Raw genomic sequence first — 26,912 nt, 5'->3', positions numbered from 1 at the left:
TTGTTTGAATGATTGCACCATTGCAGAAAAAATTACATATCCTGCCTACGCGTGTTTTGCATTTTTTATTTTTTTTATTTTATTTTATTTTTTTTTTAATTTTTTTTTTTTTTTTTTTTTTTTTTTGCAACAGCTGCAATGATAATCCCCATACTATCAAAGATATTAGCATTTTATTGTTTAATTGAACGAAATATTTTTAAAATTAAATCTTTTCAATATTCTATTGATTTAACAAGTAAACTGTCTTAAAAAACAAAAACAAAAACAAATAAAGAACACCAGCAAATAAAAATAAACACGACAAACATAAGGAAAGACGGTCAACAAAGCAGAATACTAGTATATATCTCTCTAAACCAGTCTGTATCAGTTACAAATGCGTTTACTAATTGATTTTCGATAATCATGAAAATTATGCCATTTTTTGTTACACATTTTTTTATATTATGTATTTTAAAAAAGCTCATGTAACTCTTACACATGTAGGGGAAATGGATGTACATGTGTGAGTTAATGAGTATCATCAAAATGTATTGTTTTTTTATGAAATGCTCATTGTATACTACATTGTATGTTATAATTTTCCTCATTAAATTAACATTTGAAGTTTATCAAGCTTAAACGGGAGGAAGGACAGAAAGGAGAAATTGGGAGGAAAAATATGGATAATCACTCCAATTTGGACACTCTAAACATTGATTTTTCAAAGAATTTTTTTTTTTTGGGGGGGGGGGGTGGCGCTCGTCTTTACTTACATTTCAATTATCCGTTTTCCTTTGCTTGTTGTTTGATTGATTTTTTGTTTGTTTTTTTTTTTTTTTTGTACTCAATTTAGCGGTTAAATTCAGTATATATTATTTTATCATTTCCCAAACTTTTAAACAGAAATATGCAGGATAGTGTGAAGCGTGGGATATTTACACGAAAAATGGTAATTAAGGTTTTTTCTTTTACATACAGGATTGGAAATTATAACACTAATTTTGAAATGTCCCAAACCATTTCAATAACAATTACATTTAATAAATCAATGCAAAAAGGAAAATATGAAATTACTCACATCCCTTCTTACTATCGACGGACATACTCCTCCATTCTGAGCAATAATTAAGTGTATCGTACAATGTAGTATTCCACCCTCTTAAAAGTTATATCATCACTTAAGCGTCGTACTCATATTTAATTTATCAGATTTACTTTTCAAAATTTATAATTGAAGACTTCAACATTAGCCAATTACTAGCATTGCTTAATATACAGGTATGATGGGTGATATTAATGGAATCTTTAAAATTAATAATAATTCGAAAGTAAAAACGTATTAATACAATTGAATTCTTATCATAGTACTCGTTTACTCGTCTCTGCATGTACATAAATCATCCAATTTAAAGTTAAGCTAGGTTTAAATGTACGTTGTTGTAAAAATATATTTCCTAAATTCAAGAATTAAAAAAAAAACATATTTATTTGTTGGAATTGTTTGTAATATGCCTGATACATGCATGTAAGATAATTTGATGTGTCTGGTAATATAATGTAGTTGTCATTGCCTTGTAATGAAAAAAAAACCCCAAACCCACGTTCTCTGGCGTACTATGTCACGCTCAAACCAATTGCTACTGAGACCTCATACATTGTCCGATATTCACATACATGTATCTGTGTATCCGGCGACATATACAAGTAGTTTCTGCCCGAAGTTTATGAATTTTAAAGAAAGGAAATGTTGTAGTGGATGTAAATACTAAGGGAATGATGGGTTTTCTTTCTTTTTTTTATTTGGAATGTTGTGCACATAATGCAACAGGTGTGGGTATCTGGTGTCAGGTATCGAGTATCACAAATATGAATTCGTATCAACAGGTGAATATAAACAACGGAACCCGTCATTGATCTAAATAAATTACAATGTAGTCACTTGATAATTTTAAGCAAAAACAATGCAAACCTTTTGTAAATTAACAATCATAAACTCATAAATATGATATGGTACTTAGAAAGAGACAAAGGTACTTAACGTAAGGACATAAGGTTCTCATAAAAAATTATAGATCTCTGTAAAAACACATTGTACAGGGTTAAATATTGCTAAAACATACGTTTATCACGATAATACCTATCAAACAAGTCTTATTTTTTTCATTCTCCCAGAATTTATGCTTATACATTGTAAATTATACACAATCTAAGACGAGTTATGAACTTATATAACTGTTTTCGCAGGCACGTAGTATCAGGTTGGGGGGGGGGGGTCCCGTCCTCATTTTTTCCAAAAAGAAAAGCTTTTACTATATATAATGTTCATTATGAGTGTAGTTCCCCACCTCCTTTTTTTTGTTGCATAGTCAAAATCAGGGTTATATACATGTAGTACTGAATGTAGACAATTTGGTTGTGAAAAAGTCAAAATCAGGATTATAAAGTATTATGAAGAAAATTTGCCCCCCCCCCCTACACGAAATAGGATATTTGTGTTAAGAGAATTTTTTTTTTTTTTTTTTTTTTTTTTTTATCAAAGTTTTTCAAAGGATCTTGATTTTTCCCCCCTGACTACGTGCTGCCTGATTCGGAACACCCAAGGATTTTTTTTTTCCATCGGGAGAAAATGATATACTATTCACGCACGACTACGCAAAAAAGGTAATATACATGTATAACACAGCCTGACAGGCGTTTGTTTCATACAGTACGCTAGTTTTCTAGTATACAATTGTACACTAGAAAACCACAGGTACTTGTGGACAGGACCCTCCCCTCCCCCCCCCCCCCAATATTCAACCCCGGGGCTTGTTGGACATTTTTTTTCATAAATTATATTTATTGCACTTATTCATCACGTGTACCAAAGGAAAAAATGGTGAAAACCCCAAAACAATCGTTCCACACAAAAATACCACACTATACATTAGTCTTATAATGTATAGTGGGGTATTTTTTGTGTGGAACGATTATTTTGGGGTATTCACGGCTTTTTTCCTATAGTACACATGATGAATAAGTGCAATAAATATAATTTGTGAAAAAAATGTCTAACAAGCCCGGGGTTGAATATCGGGAGGGGGGGGGGGGTCTTGTCCACAGGTACCTGTGTAGAAAACTAGCGTACTGTATGAAACAAACGCCTGTGATATATAACGAATTTCATTTAGGCTGGATAATTGTATCATATATTCTTTTTAACCGTTCCCATTTTGATAGAAAAAATTCAATTAATTAAAAAAACAGGAAAATGAATTCCTACAATCATGTACCAAGACATTTGGAACAGAATAAAATCAAAGACATTTTTACTGAATTGATTTCGTTATGCAGTTATCGGGTGACATGTGTACGAACCGCTTCGAACAGATATAATCTACTCTGTGTTAACTTAAATGGGGCCCATTTCTATCGGCCTGTCTCTGGGCGTTCTTCTAATCTTGTCTGCTCTATGCATGACTACATGTAATTTTAATGCGCAGTTCAAAAACTTTTTAAATCAATGTTATGTTAACAAACTCAAGCAGAATATTGTATGTTCATATCAACAGCTGATAAATGTTCTTTGAATATGTGTCTTAAAAAGATTTATTTTGATATAGATTAATTTCTAAAAATATTTATCTTATTTTTCACCGAAGTTTGTAGTCAATACAAAGACATAATTATGTAGATCCTTCTTTTTTTTATTTTTTAGGAAACGAAAAACGACACCGACTTAAATTCTGTGTGATGTGCGTCACTTGAGCTTTTCCAGATTAAATATGGCTAGATAGAGTCATGTAATTATTGGTGTACGGTGTTTAAAGCAGTTTGTTATCTTCTCCACATTGAAAAAAAGAGAGTAATTCATTTTCCCGTTTTAATTCACCTTGAGACGTCTTAACTGCTTCAAATTTTCCTGTGAAATGCCTGAAGCACTTCTTAATAATCATTGTTTTGTTTTTAGCATTGTTATTGGGGCAGCAGACATATAATGCACGTGTGTAATGGGCGGAAAACCTGAATAATAAAGAAAAGGGTCAATCTTAGGTCAGGCGCTGAAACCGATCGATGGCATCAAAACATCTTCAGGCGAACCAACCGATAAAATTATTGTATTCACAAACACAATAGTTCTCTACAGATCTGTTTTAATTATTTGAATTTCATATTATTGCCTTCCTTCAAAATTTACGTGCATTCTTGAAATACGCATAGAGAAAAGCGAGCAGCTCTGTGTATCTTCAATCGTTATCAAGAATCTTGTTCTTCGAGCATCGTGGACTGATTAGAGGTAAAAAGAAGCAATTTAAAGAATCTCCAAAAATCTTATATCAATAAGCTATATTATACTTACGTCCTGTTTTTTCCTGGTTAGTAGACATATTCCAATATATTTAAAATACTTTGCGATGTACAATTATTGATGGCGTTAGTGTTTATGTTATATATCGTACACTCTCGATCGACTGTTCCGAATGAATGGTTCACTCCCGCGTTATAGAGGTGTTTACGCCTCAGAAATTTACACACTTGACAAGCGCATTACGAAATGTTTATAGCAGTGGTGTGGGTTTTCCGTTTTCACCGATATTACGTATGAATATATTTGATGTCAATTGGGTTTGGTGATCATGAATTAACCCATAGGAACTCATTTAAGCAGGGATAATTTATTCTCATTAAAATCTTTCTCTAATTTGGACCTTTAACACTGTTTAAGACATGTTAATGTTTCAATAATTTAACCACGGTACATGTATTGTGTCTGTAAGTATGTGTGAAATTATCTGCATATACTAGTCTATAGAGGCAGAAAATAAAAGGGGAAAGCAACGGTTGTGAAAAAAAGCAGTCTATGAAATTTACTTCAAGAAAGTAAAATCAATTGCATGCAATTAATACATAGTCCATGTACACTTTCATCAATAAATTTTGAATTTAAAGAAAAAAAAGAGTAAAGAACGCGTGCGTACCCTCAGCACAAAATAAAAAAAATGTGCCTTTATTTTAGTAGACAGTCATTAGTTTGTTTACAAATTCGAATGAACCTTTATTGTTCTAAAGATTTTTTTAATGAGCTTATTCACGAAAACAAAACGTTCAAGCATGAAGTGCGGATATTTGTCACCTATAAATGTGTCATTGTACAACAGTAAGTAATAAACGTGACAATCCTATAATAAATGGATTTTAACAGATTGTTTTACATGTACAAACTAGTAGCTAGTACATGTATTACATATCAGGAACAACCTACCCCCTTCTGGATATGATGAACGTCAAGCAAAAACCACCCTTAAGTCAAAAATTTGACATTTCGAGTTGTTTAGCGATCCTGATAGACAAATTTCTCCTCTTTCAAATGATATATAACATGTCATTGTTTATAAGCTAGAAATAAGTGACAATTTAAAATAAAAAATACATACTCTATGTCATGACGTGGTGTTTTATCGGAAAACGTCATTTATTTTGTTTTCACATTTCCATGGTTGTGTTGTAAAAACTGCACAACAAAAATCACCCCGGACTACAAATGACATTACATATGTGATTTTTATTTAATAACTTTGTTATTGTCCCTTTTTATGATCGATAATTTTAGCATTTTAGAAGAAAAATCAGGTTTCTGTTACCCCCCCCCCTTTTTTTTTTTTACAAAGGAGACACGAGATGTTTTGTTTCTTCTTTTGTAATCATTTTTCAGTTTATATTTCTTTTTGGGGGAGGGGGTTTATTGTGCCTTTATATGGTTTATGCTAGAGACTTTTTTGCACCCCCTCACCCCCCCCCCCCCAAAAAAAAAACTTACACAGTTCAGATCAGATTGATGCCCAGATGGTTTGTATGCTTTTTTGTTTCAGAGTTTTAATTTCTATTTTATGATCGAAAATTGAACAATTTCATGATCAGGATATGTCGAGTCGACATATGAATGAAAGTAAATGTTGCTAATTGATAATACGTTGTCGAAATATATCTAATTGTGTAAGGCCACAGAAAGTGTTTACTGTTTCTCATGTGTACGATTCTGAATAAATTCGGCTTCATATGAATACAAAAATTAGGTCTGCTAATAAGGGGCATTCTGATAACAAAAGGCCCCACCATTTTCCAGAGAGAGAGAGAGAGATCAATATATTATTTCACATATAAATTAAATCAAGCCGTTCGTCGAAAATACTTTCTGTCCTTAAGGACAGATGATACAAACAAAAAATGGATGTTTGGATTGGCATATATTTTTGGGCTTGTTTCAATGGTAAATGATGCAAATAATAAATTTCTAAAATATCAAGAAATTGTAAACCTTCTGTTTAAAATTGTACAGTGTACCTTTCAGCAACCATACTTCATAATCTATATAATTTTTTGTCACTTCAAATCTCATTTTTGTGAAACTTTGAATGAAATATTAAAAACTATACGGTTAAACTTTTTCATTTTACTTACATAAACACGATTCATGTTGTTATTATCAAATTTTTTGACAAAAGTTTGTTTGTATCATCTGTGCAGACTGTCCTGGTGTTTTTCGTTGTTTTTTTTTTTTTTTTGTTTTTTTCAAATGATGATTTTGTTCCAGAATTTATTCTTTTTTTTGGAGCAGTTTGAGGAGCAGATTCGATTGCATCTTTCTATTAATCTCTCACAAATGGCCCTAAGAGCTTTATAAGGAAATCATCCTCTCTAGCCGCAGCTACACATTTTACCGGAAGCAGATGAACAAGATTTGCTGAAGAGACACTGCATTTATATGCATATAATACATATCGCTGTAATATAATTTTTACCAAGTGAAACTTTTGGTACTGAACTTCGTTTTCCAGTAAACGGAAGGAAGTTCCCCCTTTCTTATCTGCTGAAAATGTGCATTTCTCACGCCTTGTGGTAGAAAGCAAGCTCACAAATCAATCAACTTCTCTCCGCCTATATAGCTTACGTATTAAAGGAAGTCCAACATCCACCACCTCTTATCAAAGTACAGGACTTGCATAGGAAGTAAAGTTTTTAACTGATAGCAAGTCTTCATGATAAATAAATATCTGTTTTAGGAAAAGAATTAATTATTTGAAAATAATTGACAAATTGAATGTGTTTTTTCCTGCTTGATTGTAGACGACAATTTTGCTAAAATTAAGACAATTAATACCTGACCTACTTGCCTATTTGTTTCAGCTATGCAGATAAAAATGCATTACCAGAAGTGAATTCGTAATTTACAGTGTGGCTGGGGTCCATATTTTTGATGAAAAAATAATTATCAGGATGAAGATTTCCGCACAAAATAAAGTTTTTAAAACGTAAAATTTAGAGACCAGTCATGAGGGAGGGGTACTGTTTTTTCTTTTAAGCACACGTTTCGTGCACCCCTCCTCCTGACGTGACATACATTTTTATATTAAAAAGAAATGAGATCTGAAGCATTGTCACAAGCACACTTTTAAATAACACCTGATTTCGCCTTTAGAATCTAAGACGTTTTCCCTGAAATACACCATCGGAAAAAAAGACCAAAACATACGATCCTCGCACATTAATTCTGAACAGATTTTATGCAGATAGAGAGTGGCATGAGACGAAAAATGCAAAAATGCAGCATTAAAACAATTCCTTTTTTGATAGAGAGAGAGAGAGAGAGCGTTGCATGTACTAAGTACCATGTATGGCCAAATATGTACTCCAAAACACAGTAGGTCAACTTGGCATACATGTACATGTACGTGGTGCGGAATTGAGAGCGCTTAAGAAGAGTCCAGTGCATAATGAACCTGTCATAAATCTGTTGAAAATGGTGCAGCGGGTTGTACAAAGAGCCTTGAATGTTGTTAATCCCACTGCATGTCTATTTCCTGCTGGCTGAGCGTCTTGAGCGAGACCGTACTAGAATAAACTTCTTTTTTCCGTGGTTGCACGGTAGAAGGAGGGAAATAACCCGACAGCACGCTAACTCCTAGAAGTTTCTAACACAGTTGTACAATTGTGGTTTGATTGGTCGATTAAATGACACATTAAAATAGCTTAAATAGTTATTCGCCAAATGCTAAATGTTACATCAGTTTCAAGTTTTATTTGAATCAATTTAATTAATTTTATTTCTATGACCTCATCAAATTTAAAGTTGCTTATACCCACCTTAAACCATGTATTACTAGTATTATCTCCATTTAGGATATAACAGAATTTAGATCTAAATGATTTCATTTTCATGATAATTTCTCATCTTTTCCCAAAACATGTAGGTTGTGTTTGTCTTTAATTAACTGATCGAAGGATTCATAATGTTGCAGTATTATTCCTTTCAGAGTATGAACAGATTAAAAATTTTAAAATATCAATTTGTTTTAAACTCTTTTTTAACAACTATTTTATAGAATGAACAATCAACAGTTTATACTTTCCCCTCTAAATATCGATAAACATGCAAATAAAATATACACAGATACCGAAAAATCTTTGGAGGAAGTGGTGAATACTGAACGCTTCCTGTTGCCAGGTAGCAATAAATAATTATAATGCAGGTTACTTCCCTTCTGTTAACATCCATGTAGATTATTTCAGGCACGTAGGAAGCAATTTTTTTTAATTTTTTTTTTTTTTTTGGGGGGGGGGGAGGATTCTTGGCAAGCAAAACAGTACAGAACGGGGATTCTTGACAAGCAATAGCATAAAGCAAAACAAAACGAACTTTTTCATTTGTTATAGTATAAACCGGCCAAATTGTACCGAGGGTGCACAACCGTAAATTTATAGCTTTGTTTCCCAAATTAAATTATATACTGATAAATCATATTCCTGTGAACCCCCCCCCCCTTTCCAGTTCCTTCAAGCTTGTTATTGATTTTTGGTACATAATGCTGTTTAGTATGCAAATAAACTTCCATACCTTTGTATAAAATCCAACACCTTGGCTTTACCCTTTGATTAGGGTTTCTGTGATTTTTATTATAAATATAGAAATATTAATTAATAGTGACAAAAAATCATGTTGAATAAGAGTAGATCTATATTCTTTTTGTTATTGCCTCAAGATAATGTGCGATTTCTCCCCATATTTGTGTTTTAGTTCTAAGTAAAAAGAAAATGCTCCTTGAAAATGAAAACAAGGTCGAAGATCGTGCATTCGCTACTTCGAAAGATTTTCACCTTCAGTTTGCTATAAATTGTTAAAAAAATTATTTTTTTTAATACTAAACAGTAGGCTTTAATAATTACACTTAAGACTACTCATTATGTTGTCTAGTCTAGGCATTTACTTTATAAAGAAATATATTAATTAATGATGCGTCTTCACACTGCATTTATTTGCAAAATACGGCAAACATTTATGACATCAACTTTACCGCTCGTTTTCTCGATAACGTCACAATGCACATAAGGGTGGTTTTCGCTTGACGGTCATCATATCATATAAGTACACATACATAAAATGTAACCCGATCCTAGGGATGCTAAAATAAAATCAAACATTACTCCCCCCCCCCCCCCCCCCCCGCAATGAAACACAAAGGTTTTATATTTTCCCTGTATTTTACCTAATTGATCGTATTACATACATGGGACCAGTTTTTCAAAAGGTTGTTAACCCTAACATGGACCGGTGTTAACTTGTGCGTTAAATTTGACCACATGGAAAAGTGCTTTTCAAAAGTTTGTTAGCATTTAACCATGTGTTAACACTGCGTTAACTTTAATCCACCCTTATACTAAAAGCCAAGATTCAGGCATATTAAGATATTTTTACTATATTTTTTTTTCTTTTTTATAATTTTGTTCTCTGATGTTTCTAAGAAAATACGCTTTTTTTCATTGATGGAAGAAGGGGAAGTGGGGAAGAGGGGGTTGCTTACGTCAATACTTTTCCGCCCCTTATTTTCAAAAATCGTGAATCCGCCCCATTCTTAATGATTTCTCATTATTGTTCTATTCTCCTACCATGCTTACGAGGGCTCTGTTTGTGAATCGTACAAAAAACTATATACGGATTTTTTAAAATGGCCTTAAAGAACATTAAGGGATTTTATTTACCTTAACTAAAAATCTTACAAAGAATGCGCTTGGAAGCATGTTCACAATCTTTCATTTTTTCTCTAACAAAATTGCAGCAAGATTTATTATTTTTCAAGACAATAAATTTCATGAAAACTTGGTTCCTTTCAATACAACATGTACAAGTTTTCCACAAAATGATATCAATCAAAGCTTCAACATTATAAGAGGTCTAGATTATAGTCAATGGTATAGATCCCCAAGGCCATGGAATTTGTATTTGACGTTTGTAATTCCAAATGTCGTTAGCTATATCAAGGGTCATACGGAGAATTAATTGTGCCTCGGTTAACAGTCAGAGGAACTTCATATACATGTGCTTTAGTATCGATGTTAATTAAGAGGTACATGTATTACCATTACAGAATGTACCTTACTAGCTTGTTAAGGGGATATACTCTGGTAATCCTGCCACATGTAAACTTCGATCTGCTTCAGCCTGTTCTGTCAAAGAGGCAAAATCAAAATAGACTGCTAATTATGCCAGGTCGTTCCAGAATTGCCATGTTGAGGACTTAGAGGATTTAGGGGGCAATTTCGGTTAATATTTGGAGGGGGCACAGTCGAGCACTAATTTCTTGAAAAGCAACGAAAAACAGTTATCAGACTTTTACCTTAATTATTGTTTGGGGAATAAACAGCAAATTATCACTGGTGTTTTTAATCATTCTACATGATTGTGTATATCGACCCTTAAGTCCATGTACATGTATAAACTTGTATTTCTTGAGTTAGGGGTGTGGAGAAGGAGATATTGTACTTTCACCCGATGTTTGGCATGTCGGTTAACTTACTGTAATTGGCCAAATTGTTTCCTCTTAAGGATGGGGTCTTGATCTTCGTTGTTTCATTTAAAACACGTTCCCTGTTCATTTTTGTGGACAAACACCACCAAATGTTTTCCCATAGACTTCCATACAAAGTTGAGCCCCTGTCACTGATACATATATTGAATTTTGGGCAAATGACTTTCTTGCCGTGAAAGTTCGAGATCTTGTAAAACAAAACATGCCAGAAAAAATATACCGTGCCGCGGCACTTTTACTTTCAAATTCCATTTGTTTACAACTAGGTGCATTCAGCACCAAATGAAAATCTCTAACCAAAGTGCATCCCTCCCTTCAAACTTTTACCTGTAACTCCTACATATCTCAAAGGAGCCTAAGTCTTGATATGAGATTTTTATCACCTTTATTTCACTTGTCAAATACATAACTAGTCTTTTCTCTTAATGACCAATCACGTGCCAGGTAGCATTTTCTTCTCTGCACAACTTTGGGTGTCCAAAATGTCTGCACCCATGTATTTGTTTATGTAGGAGTTTTTCCTATAGAGTTATAGAAAACACTTATAAAAAGTGGTCAATTTAGTACATTTAGAACACATATTCATTGGTTATCTCACCTCATGAATATTGGGACTGATCGTGCTGCGAGATCTAAAACAGACCACAGGTACTTGTGGACAGGACCCCACCCCCCCCCCCCTCCAATATGCCCCACAGGTCAAAAAATATTTTTATGTATTTTTTTCATAAATTATTCTTCTAGTACACATTTACAATGTATTCCATAAGAAAAATCCAAAAAATAACGCAGAATTAACGTTTTACTAAAAAATCATACCCGCGGTATTATAAAATAGAGAAGGTAAGTCACTTCCATTTGTTTACACTGGACCCCTCTTGGATATCAGGCCCGAAATATCATTTACCTAATACATGTCACCGAAATGTGTCATGATATCTTGTTTCGGTAGATATTTTTGTCTTTAATCGTGCTATTTAATTGCCCAGGCATCCCATAATAATCCGAGTATTCATCGTCAAACGTGAAAAATGCTACAAGATTTGGAAATGTCAGAGTAGAAATTACGGAAGTGATGCAAAAACGACACCTAGCGTGTAACTCTCGAGTTCCGAGTGTTATAGAACTAAAGGAAAAGTCAGAGGTCTACGAAAAAGTTCGGGAAAATTTTGATAAAGAAGTCGAAATTGATTCATTAGAATTAAATTCTGCTTAAGATTTTCGAGATGAGCGAGGGTAGTCGTCAATATTCCCTTTAAAGGATGTTATCATTGATACCAAGTAGCGGTTTAAAAATCGCTTAAACATTTATTTACAACATACAAGATATGTAACCCCCCTTCCCCTTCTACATGGACATGTTTGCAATTAATTCCGATAATACTAAGCTTAATAATTATGTGTATTTTTTTAATATTCTTATGCGATGATTATCATTTGCCAAGGAATTTAAATGTGAGTCTTTTCGAAATTAATTCTTAAGAATGAAAATCAGAACCCCTTTTTTGTTTAAAAAATAATTTTCATGCTCTTCTTTACTTTCGCGTCGCACTGCTGAGTTTATTTCTGGCCTTGATTACATATATATCAAGCTGCTATTATTTTAATTGAACAAACGGAAGCTTAACTTCTATAAAATAAAGACTTTTAAAAAGTTCTTTAGGTACGCCTTTTCTAACAGTCATAGTTAGATAATTGCAACTTGTATTACGTAGCAATTGACGTTTAAATATTGCATGGGTTGTACAACCATTCATCAACCGGTCAATTTGTTTTTCTCCAAAACTGTAACTTGTAATGACGTTGCACAGCCCCCGTCCCCAAATTAATCAATATTGATTAAATACATGTAGCGAATTCATAACAAATGGGAAACAAAGAGATTTTTTTGTACAGTTTTAAATAATCACATTTCTGTCTTTACTTATTTTTAAAACTAGTTTATCATTCTAAATATTATATTTACTACCACATTAATTTAACGGATATCCACCTTTCCGCAGACACAATTTAATGAAAATTCCATGTCCACGCAGATGGGGAAGGCGGCCGAGGTGGAGTGGGGGGGGGGGGGTTTACATGTCAAGTTTATAATGTTTAAGCGATTTTTAAACCGCTACTTGGTATCAATGATAACATCCTTTAAAGGGAATATTGACGACTACCCTCGCTCATCTCGAAAATCTTAAGCAGAATTTAATTCTAATGAATCAATTTCGACTTCTTTATCAAAATTTTCCCGAACTTTTTCGTAGACCTCTGACTTTTCCTTTAGTTCTATAACACTCGGAACTCGAGAGTTACACGCTAGGTGTCGTTTTTGCATCACTTCCGTAATTTCTACTCTGACATTTCCAAATCTTGTAGCATTTTTCACGTTTGACGATGAATACTCGGATTATTATGGGATGCCTGGGCAATTAAATAGCACGATTAAAGACAAAAATATCTACCGAAACAAGATATCATGACACATTTCGGTGACATGTATTAGGTAAATGATATTTCGGGCCTGATATCCAAGAGGGGTCCAGTGTAAACAAATGGAAGTGACTTACCTTCTCTATTTTATAATACCGCGGGTATGATTTTTTAGTAAAACGTTAATTCTGCGTTATTTTTTGGATTTTTCTTATGGAATACATTGTAAATGTGTACTAGAAGAATAATTTATGAAAAAAATACATAAAAATATTTTTTGACCTGTGGGGCTTATTGGAGGGGTGGGGGGGGTGGGGTCCTGTCCACAAGTACCTGTGAAACAGACACCTTGCTTCTTTTCACTTTATCTAACTTTCAGGTATATGAATTTGTATTCTAGACTAATCGGAGATAGATTCTTATACTCCTCTACATGTTATACATGCTTAAAGTTTTCATTTCAGACATTCTTTTAAAAGTACCTATAGTAGGTCACTTTTAACATTTTCATTTTATGTTATATACATGTATCTTCTTTTATCAGCGAAGAAAGAAACAGTTTGTCAACTTCTATAAAATTCTGTCAATCATATCGGCAATTTTAAATGCCCATCTCTCATGCAAGAGAACTGTTTGATTTGTGATTACACATGTACTTTCATTAATGCTCGATTACCTCTATACCTGCTGTTAGCTGTAATCAAGGGGTGAATATTTTAGATTCTTTGCTGAAGGTACTCAAATACACCTATTTTCTTAACATTGCAAATTCACAAAGCTTGTTTTTCAATATTTAGACTCTCAGAGGAAACTTTTTTATAGGAAATGAAAGCACTAAGTCTCTACTTATATTAATGTTTGAAATGGGACATTGGGGTTTGGTCAGTTAATATATCATCTTCCCAAGTCAAGGGTTTCCGATCCACTCCGCTCCACATAAACCCTTGACCGAATAGACTGACTTTGACGGGGTTTACTATCGCGCCATCTAATGAGGTTACACATTTTTACCTCTGCTATTGACCAATCAGAGTAAGCTATTTAAAGAGAATACGAAACAACATTGAAAGTCGGTAATAAATTCACCATAACTTTAGCTCCATAGCTGAGACAATCCTTTAACTTGGTTTACGTTTTCGTTGGGATTAAAACTGGTGTGTTTTTCTGTTTAAGATTTAGTTTCAGGTAAGATAAAATATTTTTTTCGATTTGCTCATGCAAAATCTAATGAGGCCAATCAAAGAGCGCAATTTTAACCCCGTAAAAGTCAGTCTATTCGGTCAATGGTCTATGTGGAGCGGAGTAGATCAGAAACCCTTGACTTGGGAAGATGTTAGCATATGACACGGCCATTTCATGGATAGAGTAAACCTAGCTCTTTAATAATAAATTTTGCAATGAACTTAATCATCGAAACTTGTTTGATGTGCTGAATTTTGAATTTACAGGATCGGAGCACATCGTAAATTTTGAATAGAAAATGTGAAAAAATGTGTATTGGCTCCCAGCCTTTTTTAGAACTTGATACATGTACCATTATGTAATACCACTTTTATTAAAAGAAGATCAATTGAAAGATATATTGCCTTTATTATAAGATAGGTATATCGTTTACATTTACTTTCTCTTGACTTTTAGGCCCACCCCACATTTGAAAACCCTTAAGAACATTAGTGCTAATGAGTTTTTTCTACCTATTTGTTTGATCATTGCATGTATTCTATAAATCTTTACTCAGTAAATGGGGGAAATAAACTTCCCTCGAATGAAATGTCTAAAACACGCAAAAATTCAATCAACCTTCCCTATTATAATGAACTGTTGATGTTTTCCTGGCGTGAACTCAATTTACCTTTCCCAGCCTAAATGTACATAAATGCAAATATCACGTGATATACATTCTTTTCGCCTCTTCCGGTAACAGTGTTTGAAGTTTCTTCTACAGTAACTATAAATTGATATGCAGTTGAATCTGAGAGCATCACTCAGACAAAACCGTTGATAGTTAATTTATCAAAATGTTTTATAAGCTAAGCTTGAATTTAGCTGTTTGAACATTTATTACTTTTCTTGAATTCTAAAAGTAGTCAAATATTTTTGTTTCCTTTTTTGTTCAACGTTGGAGAAAAGGGACTGCATTTAACACAAGGCCTTTTTGGTAGCTTATGTTACTTTCATATCTTACATTATTTTACTTTCTTGTAACCGAATTTTAATGTCAAAACGATTAATTTAACACTATAAAACAAGAAAATAATTATTTTTCACCCTTACTACTTCACACAGACGATGGGCGAACAAAAAGGGAAAATTACCTATATTTCGACCAAAAAAAAGGAAGTTAAACATTAAGTCTCAATTATAACAGAATCTTCTGTGGTATTTCAGTTAGCATTACGGTCTAATGTCCCTCTGATTGACTGATTAATTGTATGCTGTTTTACGTCCCTTTCGAGAATTTTTCACTCATATAGGGACGTCATCATATACCGGTGAAGGGCTTCAAATTAAGACCTATACTCGGCACTCAGGGCCATTGAGCAGTGAAGGTTCTGTATCGTGCCAACGCCTACCGTGGCACGTGACCTCGGTTTTTCAAGGTCTCATCCGAAAGACCCGTGACTTTCACTTCTAGTGCCGGGCACTTGGCGAAGGAACAGTCACTACCTGTGTTAACGTCTTAGGTTTGACGCGTCGCGGCGAACGCGAATCGAATCCGGGCCTCCCGATCACGAAGCAAGCGCCCTACCAGTAAGCTACCGTGACCGGTAATATCTCTCTGATAGGAGATAACTTCGGAAAAGTATTATTAAAACTTTCATCAGGTGATGCCAATATTTAGCCGAGTATTTGCTTATTTTCTGTAGGATTTCTAGATTGTATTTCCCTGTTAACAAAAAAGAATTCAAACTTACAAAGATTTAAAGAACAAAATTTATAGCATGGCTTACACATAAATATAGGTACAGATGATTGTTAATCAACAAATGTCTGATAATAGAAACGTGTTCAAACAATATTGCCGAATAGCTCAGTTGGCGAAGCATATGGATCGCTTTACCTTAAACGGCACGTGACGAAATTTGGTATTGAGTATTCGCAAAGTTATCTGGAGTGCATTCAAGACCTTAGCGGCTTAGTAGCTTCTACGTATAACTACGATCTGAACGATGTGCTAACCCTGCCTCTACGTAGGGAAAGCTAGAATTAATATTTTATTTTAGGTATTAAATCAAAATGGCTTCCTATATTACCGCTTCGTATCATGCAAAATACTATAAAAAGAGTAGGGTGTTGTTTTCTCCGTCCATCTTAGCGATTTAAGGGTCCTTCCCTCCCGATATGTGACGTATATTGAAAAAAATTACTTCCGGTTTCGTATAGTTTTTGCACTTAAGCTTTGTCTGTCACTACCTTTAAAAAAGTTTTGCAAACACTTTTAAATTTAGAGATGACAGCTTGACAAGGAAAACGTATGCATTGAAAATAATTCGTAAATAACGGATATATGTATGAGAAAAAAAGTTTTTGATTATTAATGTATTCACGCTTATCAATCCAATTTATTGCGATACGTCAATATATCTGTTATGAAAATGGTTACTTTTGCAGACTGATTAATACCAATCTCATTGTATGTTCATAAAATAATATTGATAAATAGTTTGCTCTTTAGCTGTGTTCATTATCAGTTGCCAATGATGAATAACAGGAATATGATGATATACGCGGTGTCTTACCAATGTTTTTTGAGACCTAGGTAACAGGAAATATACATTGTAACTCGTATTAAAAAAGAAATCTGATACCAAGGATATTGAAAATTATTTTGTATATCAATAGATTTGATTTTAATTCAATTACTTGTTGTAATTTATTTTATTTATGGTTCTTCTAATACCATTAGTGGTCTTCCCTAATTTTTCATGTCTTAGAAAAAATGAGTTAACGTATATTAACTTTGTGACTTTTACTGACTTATTACAAAATTAAATATGTTGTTCTGTGAGCTTATTAATATACGTCAGAAAGAAAAAAAATTGATGAGCTACTTAACAAAACAGCTTTTTAATTATAAACAAACCTTACAGTGCCTAAATATTTAAAATTCAAAACAAAATCTTCTTTAGTGTTCTTGCTCTTCTTCTTTCAACTACAATCCTGCTGGACACATCATTAGCGATGATGATAATTTAGGTTAAAATGACGACCGAAAAGCAATTATCTTAAGAGGTCCTAAATACAGTGAGCTCCGATCTTTTCATTGGTGACAGAACTTTATATCTATTATGAATTCTGTCGAAGATCATGACAGACGTTAGGTTAAATATGAAGCACTTTATACAACCATTCCCCACGTTAAATTAAAACGAAGGCTTTTTGATATCATAGGCAACTGCCTCTACAATAAAAATGGAACTCAATAAAATTAATTTGTAAAAAAAGGCACTCTGATTCTACACACAAGTACTCTGAGGTTGATATTAAAAGGATACTGGAGTTCCCCATTGACAACATTTTGTAGTCTTTAGAGGCTAGGTCTTCCAACAAACCCTTGGAATTCCAATAGGTATATTGTGCTTCCTTACTTGTTGACCAGTTGTTATATTATTATGAAGCAGACTTTATTTTAAAAAAAAAAAAAGACTTCTACATGAGAAGACCTGAGCACTTGCTGTAGTCTTCAACTCGACATTCAGATATATCAACTTTTTTTTTTTATCAATTAACAATTATAGTTGTTTCTTTTCATATTTCAACTTTGTATATCCCAGTGAACTCAAAATAAAAGACACCATGGAGTCTGCCACATCTGTTTCATATTTAAATGTCTTACTGTCTATAGAGGATAAGGGCCAACTGAAGACTAATTTGTATGGCAAACGAGGTATCTTCAGCTTTTCCATCGTCAGTTTTCCTTATTTATGTACATGTAGTGATATTCCCTAATCACTTGCGTAATGTCTTTATGTCTCTCAGCTTATTCGATACCCAAGAGCACGATCAATATTTAAACCGAGACAGACTATTGTAAGATAAGATGCTTTTACAGGGATTTCAGCAACCTCGTTTAAAGACATCATTCCCATAGTTCTATGGTCTTTATAACAACCTTGCAAGCAAGTATTACCTATCCTTGGGTCGTATTTTGGCGTTTCATACCAATTGTTAGGCCATTTTTATATTAAAATTAACTTCAGAATATTTTGCTGACCTGATCAATACATAGGGCTCACGGCGGATGTGACTAGTTTACAGGGGATGCTTACATCCACCAGGTACCTGATCCCACCTCCGGAGTTTTTAATGTGTTATGCCCTGTTCATAGATCAGTATTATTGTTAGATTTTTTTTTTTGATCGAGCACTGTTTGTTATATTCAACTTTATCATTACAATCCATTTTTCTTAATTCTTATGATATCTTTTGTCGTTATTTCAATAATAAAATGCTACAAGTTTGTTAATCTTCTGCAATGTTTGCAACCGTTAATCCCGTTTGAACAAGATTTATTTCAAATATTCATATTTGTAAAAAAAAAAAAAAAAAAAAAAAAAAAAAAAAAAAAAATCATATAAAGTGGGGTTAAGAAAGAAAAAATATTGTACTCTTGATTTGTGCGTCAATATATGTTTCATTGATGGAAGAACCCACTGCTTAATTAATCTCTCTTAAGGGTGAAACACCGATTCTTACTTGGGTTGTGTAAATGGAATGATTAATGAAAGTGGTTTGCATGAAATACTCGGTGGATGTAAGTATAACAATTATCTTCCTTTTCTTTTAATACTTATTTCAACATGATCTTTTCTCTTTATAGCGAAAAAAGAAATATCGTTATTAGGAGATAATATACATAAATTTCTATTTCAAAATGGACTCTCTCTCTCTCTCTCTCTCTCTCTCTCTCTCTCTCTCTCTCTCTCTCTCTCTCTCTCTATATATATATATATATATATATATATATTCAGAATTTACTCAGTTCGTACAGATAGAAATTCAACGTATCTTTTTTAAAATTCTGTCATTAAAGTACCCAAAACAGAACATGTAAAATAAGATGATAAAAGTAATCCAAACAGAGTGCTTTGAAACAAGACATTTTGAATGTCCAGGGTATGTACAGATTTAGAGATTCCCTTAATGTACGTAGCAATTCTATAGTAAAGTTGGATGTTACAAATTGCTCATTGATTGAATATTAAGTCACTCTCGAGAGTAAAATGAACGTCACTCGAAATACCACATATATTATGATACAGACGATCCCGATCACAAAAGAGATGATGGTGAGTCCGCGTGCTTCTCTTGCTTGCCTTCGTGCTTTTGTCATATCACCAACAAGGGCCACATCTTTCGCCTATAAATAGAAAAGGTGAAGATAATGAACAGTGATCGATCTCAGAAAATCTATATACAATGCAACTCTGTGAAGAGGGCTAGGACACGTACCCCCAGAAATTCCAGAGGTGGGATTAGGTGCCTAGGAGGAGTAAGCATCCCCTGTTCATCGGTACACCCGCACATTCATATATAAAAGTTTTTTAGCTCACCTCAACGAAGTTGGGGGGAGCTTATGTAATACCTTCCGCGTCGGTGTCAGTGTCGGCATCAAAGGTTAAAGTTTTACTTTTTGTTCAACCTTCTATGTTATTGTACATTGCAACAAATTTCCTTATTCCAAGGGAACGAGGTTGTTTTTTTTGGGGGGGGGGAGGTATCTAGGAATTACCTTGACCGTCTGTCCGTCCGTCCGTCCTTATACATGTAACTTCGTTATGGAAAAACACACTGGAAGCTCATACTAGGTACAGAGGTTGATTATGTCCCGAAAGTGTGCCATGCCCTTGACACAGTCATGCCGGCAAATTCAAGGTCACTGGCAAAAAATGTATAAAATTGTTCTCCGATTTATAACTTTGCAATGGAGAATCACTCGAAGCTCATACTTAGTACAGGGATGGCTTATGACCCACGTGTTTTATGAACTTGTACAAAGGCATTCCTGCATGTTCAAGGTTACTGGCAGAAAAGTATTAATTTCTTCCCTGAGCTATAACTTTGGTTTTGTAATGGAAAATCACTTGAAGTCCATACATGGAATATAAATTGCTGATGATCCAAGTGTGTATCTCGAGTGTTTTAACCAAAGGTTATTTTTAATAGTTCAATATCATCGACAGAATAGTGGAAAATTCTTTATTTAATGGAGAATTACAGGAAGCTCATACCTTGTACAGAGAATACTTATGACCAGCGAGTTTATCATTTACTTCACCCAAAGTATATTGGAAGGTTCAAGGTCACTGGCAGAAAACGTATAAAATTCTTGTTTGGACTATAAGTTTGTGACCAATTTAACCTTGTCGTACTGGGTATAGTGGGGAAGATAACACAGAATTTCTTAAGCATATAAGCTTCCTTTAATTCATAACTTTAGAGATTTTAGGCCTTATATTTCTGCCATACATGCAGGGTTCTCCATGGGCCGTTTAACGTGGCGGCTCCGCCACAGTTAAATTCCTTAGCGCCACAGTTAAAAAATTTGCCCCATAGTTCCGCCACAGTTAAAATATTAGCGCCACATTAAGATCGTCGTCGTCATTAAGATAAATATATATATTTATAAATCAAATAAACCTCCAAATTATATACCGTTTTTCAGTTTCAAATGCTAAACCGTTAATTTACTCTAATATTATAAATTAGGGCCCATTGTTTGGCTTGCACAAGCAATTATTTTCTAGGCCTCGCTGGACACTTGAATGAAAAGAGACAAGCCATTCTTTCCACACTTCGCGATAATTGCAAATGAAATTTTTAATATCAATTAGTCCATGCTTTAATAGTTTAACAGATACCACTTCTCTTAAATTGCATTGGCACGGCGTGTCAAACATTGTACGTGCATTGTAATTATGTATTCTTGTAAAGTTGAAAAATTAACGATAGATCTACCAAAATATTATTTTATGACTTAAAGCTTCTTAAATTTTTTTAAATTCACAAGTTTCAAGTAGTTCAGTTTTCAGACCGATAATTGGAAATATATATATATATATATCTATATCTATCTATATATATATATATATATATATATATATATATATATATATATATATATATATATATATATATATATATATATATATATATATATATATATATAGATGTTAGCGTGATTGTGTGACTTACCAGAATTTGCTCTGTCCTTTAATGAACACTGTATAATTTACCTTTTGTAAACAAAATTATTTTTTTTTAAATAGGGTTTAATGCTTAAAACTAGTTGCTACTGGTTCTTTTATTATCAGATTCTATAAGCTAATATTTGTTTATTTGTAAGTACGTATGTTTTTTTTTATTTATTTATTTTTTTTTTTGGGGGGGGTGTCTTTTTCACAGTATGCATATATTTTTTAAACATCCTAATTTTTGTTTTACACTATATTTAATCGATATCGAATAATTGCTTTTATTTTTAAATTAATTAATCAATTTGCAAAATAATAAAAGCCATTTGTGTATTAAACTATTCATTGGGGCTGTGTGTGTTTCAATTTATTTCGTGGTTCCTTCGCGAATTCGGTCGCGAAATGACCGCGAATATTAGCACTTCACCTAAGTCTTGCGCCACAGTTAAATTTGAAATGATGGAGAACCATGACATGTTTAAAATTGGCTGCTTAAAGAGGAATGTTCACTAGTTTGTATATAGCCAATGGGAATTCGTGATCTAGGGAAAGGATCTATGTAGGAATTTTCTTATTGTAAGCATAAATATCCCTGTTTATGAAACAAATATTACATGGAATGTTTTAATTTAACACTGTTCAGTGATACCATACAACACAATCGTTAATCAACATTTATTTTATCATTACTCTAAAATTTAAGGACAGGTCTCAGTACATACCGCAAGAACTGTCATGGCAGCTGAGGAAAACGACTGTTATACATGTACACAAGGTTTTATTTTACCTGGTTTTAGCGTATATAGGGCTAGGTTTTTGATAGTGAAAAATCACACCTTACTGAAAGTAAGTTGAATACAAAAGCAATTTATTTTGCCTGCAGTCGTCAGTATCTAAAAAATATATTTGTACCATTTCTCTGAGATCCTGTGGAATTGTAGCCCTCTCCTGAAAACATCAGAAAATAATCGGAGAGAGCTACAATATTACAGCTTGAAGATAACGAAGAGTGGTTATTCTTAAAAGTCCATCAACAATATAAATAATGAGCAGAGTCTACACATATTTTTAAACAAAATATCAAGTTTTAAACAAATTAAATATAAGGAAAATTTAGACCTACATATTATGTACTATATTAAACTGAATTTTTGCGAATGAAATCCTGGTAATTATTATATACGCTCATCGTGCTTGTGAGAAATTCAAAAATCCTGCCCCTCTACTGAAATAAGTCCCAATACAACCATTACTACCAGACATTGAATATACTCAATATAATATTTATACCTTTTTGGCAGATATTATGGCGAAAATGGCAGTTAGACAACAGTAAAACAAAGAACGAATGGCGGGAACCATCCAGACTCTCGGAGGAACCTGGGGTACAATAGTAGTTGTCTGTCCAGGCTGTGAGACCTTCAGATACATGTAAAAAAAGATATTTCATTTACAATTTATATTACAGTTACACTAAAGTACAATTTAATTGAATAAAGTAATTAAATTAAAGTTATTTTTGGGGTGGAGTATACTAATTTCGTAATAATGAATCTAATACGTTTATTCGTAAACCTGTCATTTTTCAAAAAAAAATGTTTCAATTGATAAAGTCAGTTCTCTCTTTTCTTCTTTTATTCAAATATTATCTTTTTATTTATTTCTTTGGTTCATTCGAATGGCCGATCTTTTTGTGATTGGGTTTGAGGGTACACTTTGGAAAAAAAAAATTCAGATTAAATTCGAATTCCTTATTGATAACATTAATTACCTCCTTAATAACATGCACAAAAGTTATAAATAATTTATTTGATTTTTTTTTTTGCTATATTATGTTTTAACTGCTGTTATTAATACGATTTTTTTTTATTTTGTATCCAATTTTACTTTAAAAAGTAATCACACAGTTTTTAAAAGAACGGGAGTCTGCTTGAATAAAAGCAACTAAATGCGAGTTCCGGATAATTACAGTAAGAAAAGAATAACATAGAAAAGATGATATATTGTTGTATATTTTACTTTGAATATTCTAAAAATGCACAAGATAAAACGATATATATTTGGACAATTTACATTCAGCCTGCAGTAGCATTTAGCCTAGAGAAATCATTGGCATCCTCACGTGACATAGATACAAGATACCATGGTCAGCAGGTGGAACAGTTGCGGCTCAATCGATACTTGCTTCCATATATCTTTTTTTATTTGAATAAGATATTTCAAAAAGGTATTTTCAGCACAAATTCAGCTTTTCAGTTTATGAAAATTTATCGGCCATAAAACATGCAAATGTTACCATATGTATGCTCAATCCCTATTTTAAAAATCGGAAAATCATTTCTCTAATGGGCCTCTTGTATTATCAGATTACAGTAGAAAATCCAGAACATATACTGTCATAATCTAATAGAGTTGGGTATGCTGGGAAAATCATATTTGGATGAAAATATGGAAAATAATGAACGGTGATCAATCTCAAAAAACCTACGAACAATACAAAGTGAACAAGGCATAGAAAAGGACATCCGGAAATTCAAGAGGCGGGATGAGATGCCTAGGAGTAGTGCACGTAAGAACCTTCTGTCGACTGGTCACACTTTTGACCCTTTGTATTGATCAGGTAGAGGGAATAGTCTATATTCAAACGAGTTGTCCACTTAAGTATTTTTAGAAAAATAGTAGCGTCGTCCCTTTTCTTGCTTTTATTTTACCAAATAAACACGGGGAAACCATACAAACTACTACTAGTATTCTTATTAGAATATTGTACAATCATAATGAATGATTTTGGATACCAAAAGACAAGCAAATTTTAAACACCTATTTCAATCTCCGGAACATTTTCTCCAGAACAGATTGCGGTTTTTCTCTTAAATAGGAATGCTGGGTGGAGACATTTGAATTAGATACTATAAAAAAAAGTCACTCAGAGTAAACGTAATGAGATAAAACAAATAAGTTAAGGAAAAATGATTACTTTTAATTTCGTTTTACATTATTCTTGTTAACTCGGGGTGGTCGTCTTTTCAATCTTTATGTTTTGGTCGCATTTAAAAAAAAATCCCTCAATGTTATTTTTATCTAAATTTGGATGGAATTCTATTAAAAGTATTATAGTTTTTTTATTATTCTTTTATCTTTTATAAACATTCGTAGCAGTGTGTGAGTTTGCAGTGGAGGATATTGATTTACGGTGAATAACACACATCAACACAGCACCGTTTGCAAAGGAAGGGCTGACAAAAGTTTCGGTTTAATTGCTGCAATGAATATTCCGATTATTTCTTCGATAAGTATTGCATGTTATGTACATATACATATACGTCCAATAGTTAAATTAGATGTGATGACACTTGTTGGAATAATAGGAACTGGCTATCTTTTACACAGGTTATTTCTTTATTTTTAAAGTAATTCGACTTTGATAAATGAATTCAAACTCATTGTATATCGGATTTAATATCTTTTTTGTTCTGTTTTACATTCCAAGACTTTTCCAGAGCATATGCGCCCCAAAGCTTGGAAAGGGTTTAAGGTTACTTTTGGTATTAATGTGGTTAGTAGTGAATTATATTAAGTTTGAATTGGAAAAATTAATTGTTACTTTCTGGTATTATTTCATCTATATTCGTGTGCTGTCTGTAATGAACAGAAAAAAAGCGGAAGCACACATAAAAATAGAACACATTCCTAGAAAATCGTCAAAGTTCAACATATTTTAGATTAACAAAGTCAAGCTAGAACCTTGTTTAAATAGATGTGTAGCTTCTTAAAGAAAATTACACACACCTCAAAAGTATTTACCTGTGACGTTATGGAATCACGTGACATATTATTTATTTAATTTATCATTCATTGAATTTAATTTATTTAAATTCTAATTTATTCATTTAATTTATTATTCATTTATTTTATCTTTTCATAACAGATCTAAAAGAGGTATATCCTATGTGAATGTAGTCAACTGATAGATTCAAAATCACAATCCTTTGAGTAGAAAACATGAGTGCAATGTTGTTCAACAAAAGATATTTTCACTCAAACTTTATGCATACAATATACAATAACCGAACAATTGGTATATGAAACGTCATTAAAATCTTGACCAAATTTTAGGGCGTGTTTGTAACCAAGGTCATTAAAACGGTCATGGGATTTTCGAAATACTGATTTGAACTAATTTGATGAAATCCCAGTATCATAAACTTATTTGTCAGAAGTTGTCTGGGTTAAAAATTCAGAGCATGCCCTTGCGTATCGAATAAGGTGGGAACTAAATATACCTTATGGAAGTGGTAGTTAAATATTACAAACATAAATAAGGAAACTTGACGAATGAAAAGTTGAAGGAATATGCATCTCGTTTGTTATACAATTTAGTTATCAATTAGCCCTTATCATCTATAGTAAGTAAAACATCAAAATATGAAACACATTAGTAAAACATCCAGATATGAAACATATGTGGCGGGCTCTGTGGTGCCTTTTATTTCGAGTTTACTGAGATCTATCGCGTCGACTTTGGAAGGACAGTAACTATTGCTTATTGGTATATCTAAATCTCGAGTTGAAGTCTACATGCTGTAGCAGAGTACGTCTGAGGTCTCCTTTACAGCAATTGATACGTTTGTGAGAAGTAAACATGGGTTTTCGTGGATCACTTGCTGGATCCTGGAATTTATCTTTATTCAGTGGATTTTCATAAAGCTAAAGTATCCAGTTTAGGTGTGGTAAATTGAATTTACTTTCGTTAATTGAAATGTTAAAGGTATGAAAGACAGAAATGTGGTTTTGAAGAATTTCATCGTTAGAAAGTGAGCTATGAGAGTAAGGTTGATTTCCAGATGTAGGATTAAAACCAAGTTTTTTTTTTTCTCTAAAACACATTGTGTAATAATGAGTCTTTCAATCAAAGACAACATTGTTTCAAACCTTGTCTGCTAGAATCATACCAAAATGTTCATAAAGTCTTTCTTACGCAGGTACGTTAAGGCTTCCCAGAGAATATCGCAGTGTACTCTGTGCCTTCACTTCCCTGGACTAAAAATGTATGACGTCATAATTGAAAATGACGTCAAGTCACTGCAATCTTGAGCTGTCATGAAGGAGAGAGTGTCATAAACTTAATACCTTATTTCAATCTGCATATAAAGTGTCAGATGGGTAGTGTAAAATGAACGTGTTTTATTCTTTTTTTTAAAAAAATCTTATATATCCGAATGTTTTAGATAACATTGCTTTATTACTCTTGTTGAAAAGTCAGCGTGTTCAAAATATATATGAAAATATACCTTTGACATTTACCCTTTTTTATATCCTTGGATAGAAGTAGAATTTAGAACATGTGTATAAAAGAGCCTGGCGCAGGTGATTAATGAGGATTTTTTTGAGTTCTTTTGTGGAAATCTGTTCGAGGAGTTCCCCCCCCCCCCCTAACTGAGTCTATCTTGGGAAAAATGTGAGATGGCTT

General features: G+C 33.0%; 1 protein-coding gene across 2 annotated transcripts in view; it reads right to left on the bottom strand.

Annotated features, from left to right (window-relative positions):
* Positions 1-26,912, bottom strand: part of LOC133186392 (proline-rich transmembrane protein 1-like) — a 182,931-nt gene that overhangs the window by 3,899 nt on the left and 152,120 nt on the right. The window contains exon 1 of one of the 2 annotated variants that reach the window (XM_061321648.1): positions 4,325-4,433. The exons of the other annotated variant lie outside the window; for it this stretch is intronic. Within the exon in view, the coding sequence (XP_061177632.1) occupies positions 4,325-4,352 (28 nt within the window). The 5' untranslated portion in view covers positions 4,353-4,433. Of the gene's footprint in view, positions 1-4,324; positions 4,434-26,912 lie in introns of those variants that run through there. 2 annotated transcript variants of the gene reach the window in all.

Source organism: Saccostrea echinata, unplaced genomic scaffold (genome assembly GCF_033153115.1).
Source record: "Saccostrea echinata isolate AGI-Se365-2 ecotype Australia unplaced genomic scaffold, CSIRO_AGI_Sech_v1 ptg000013l, whole genome shotgun sequence".
Classification (NCBI taxonomy): domain Eukaryota; kingdom Metazoa; phylum Mollusca; class Bivalvia; order Ostreida; family Ostreidae; genus Saccostrea; species Saccostrea echinata.
The sequence above is the reverse complement of the archived record's forward strand: the minus strand, read 5'-3'. Positions and strand labels throughout refer to the sequence as shown.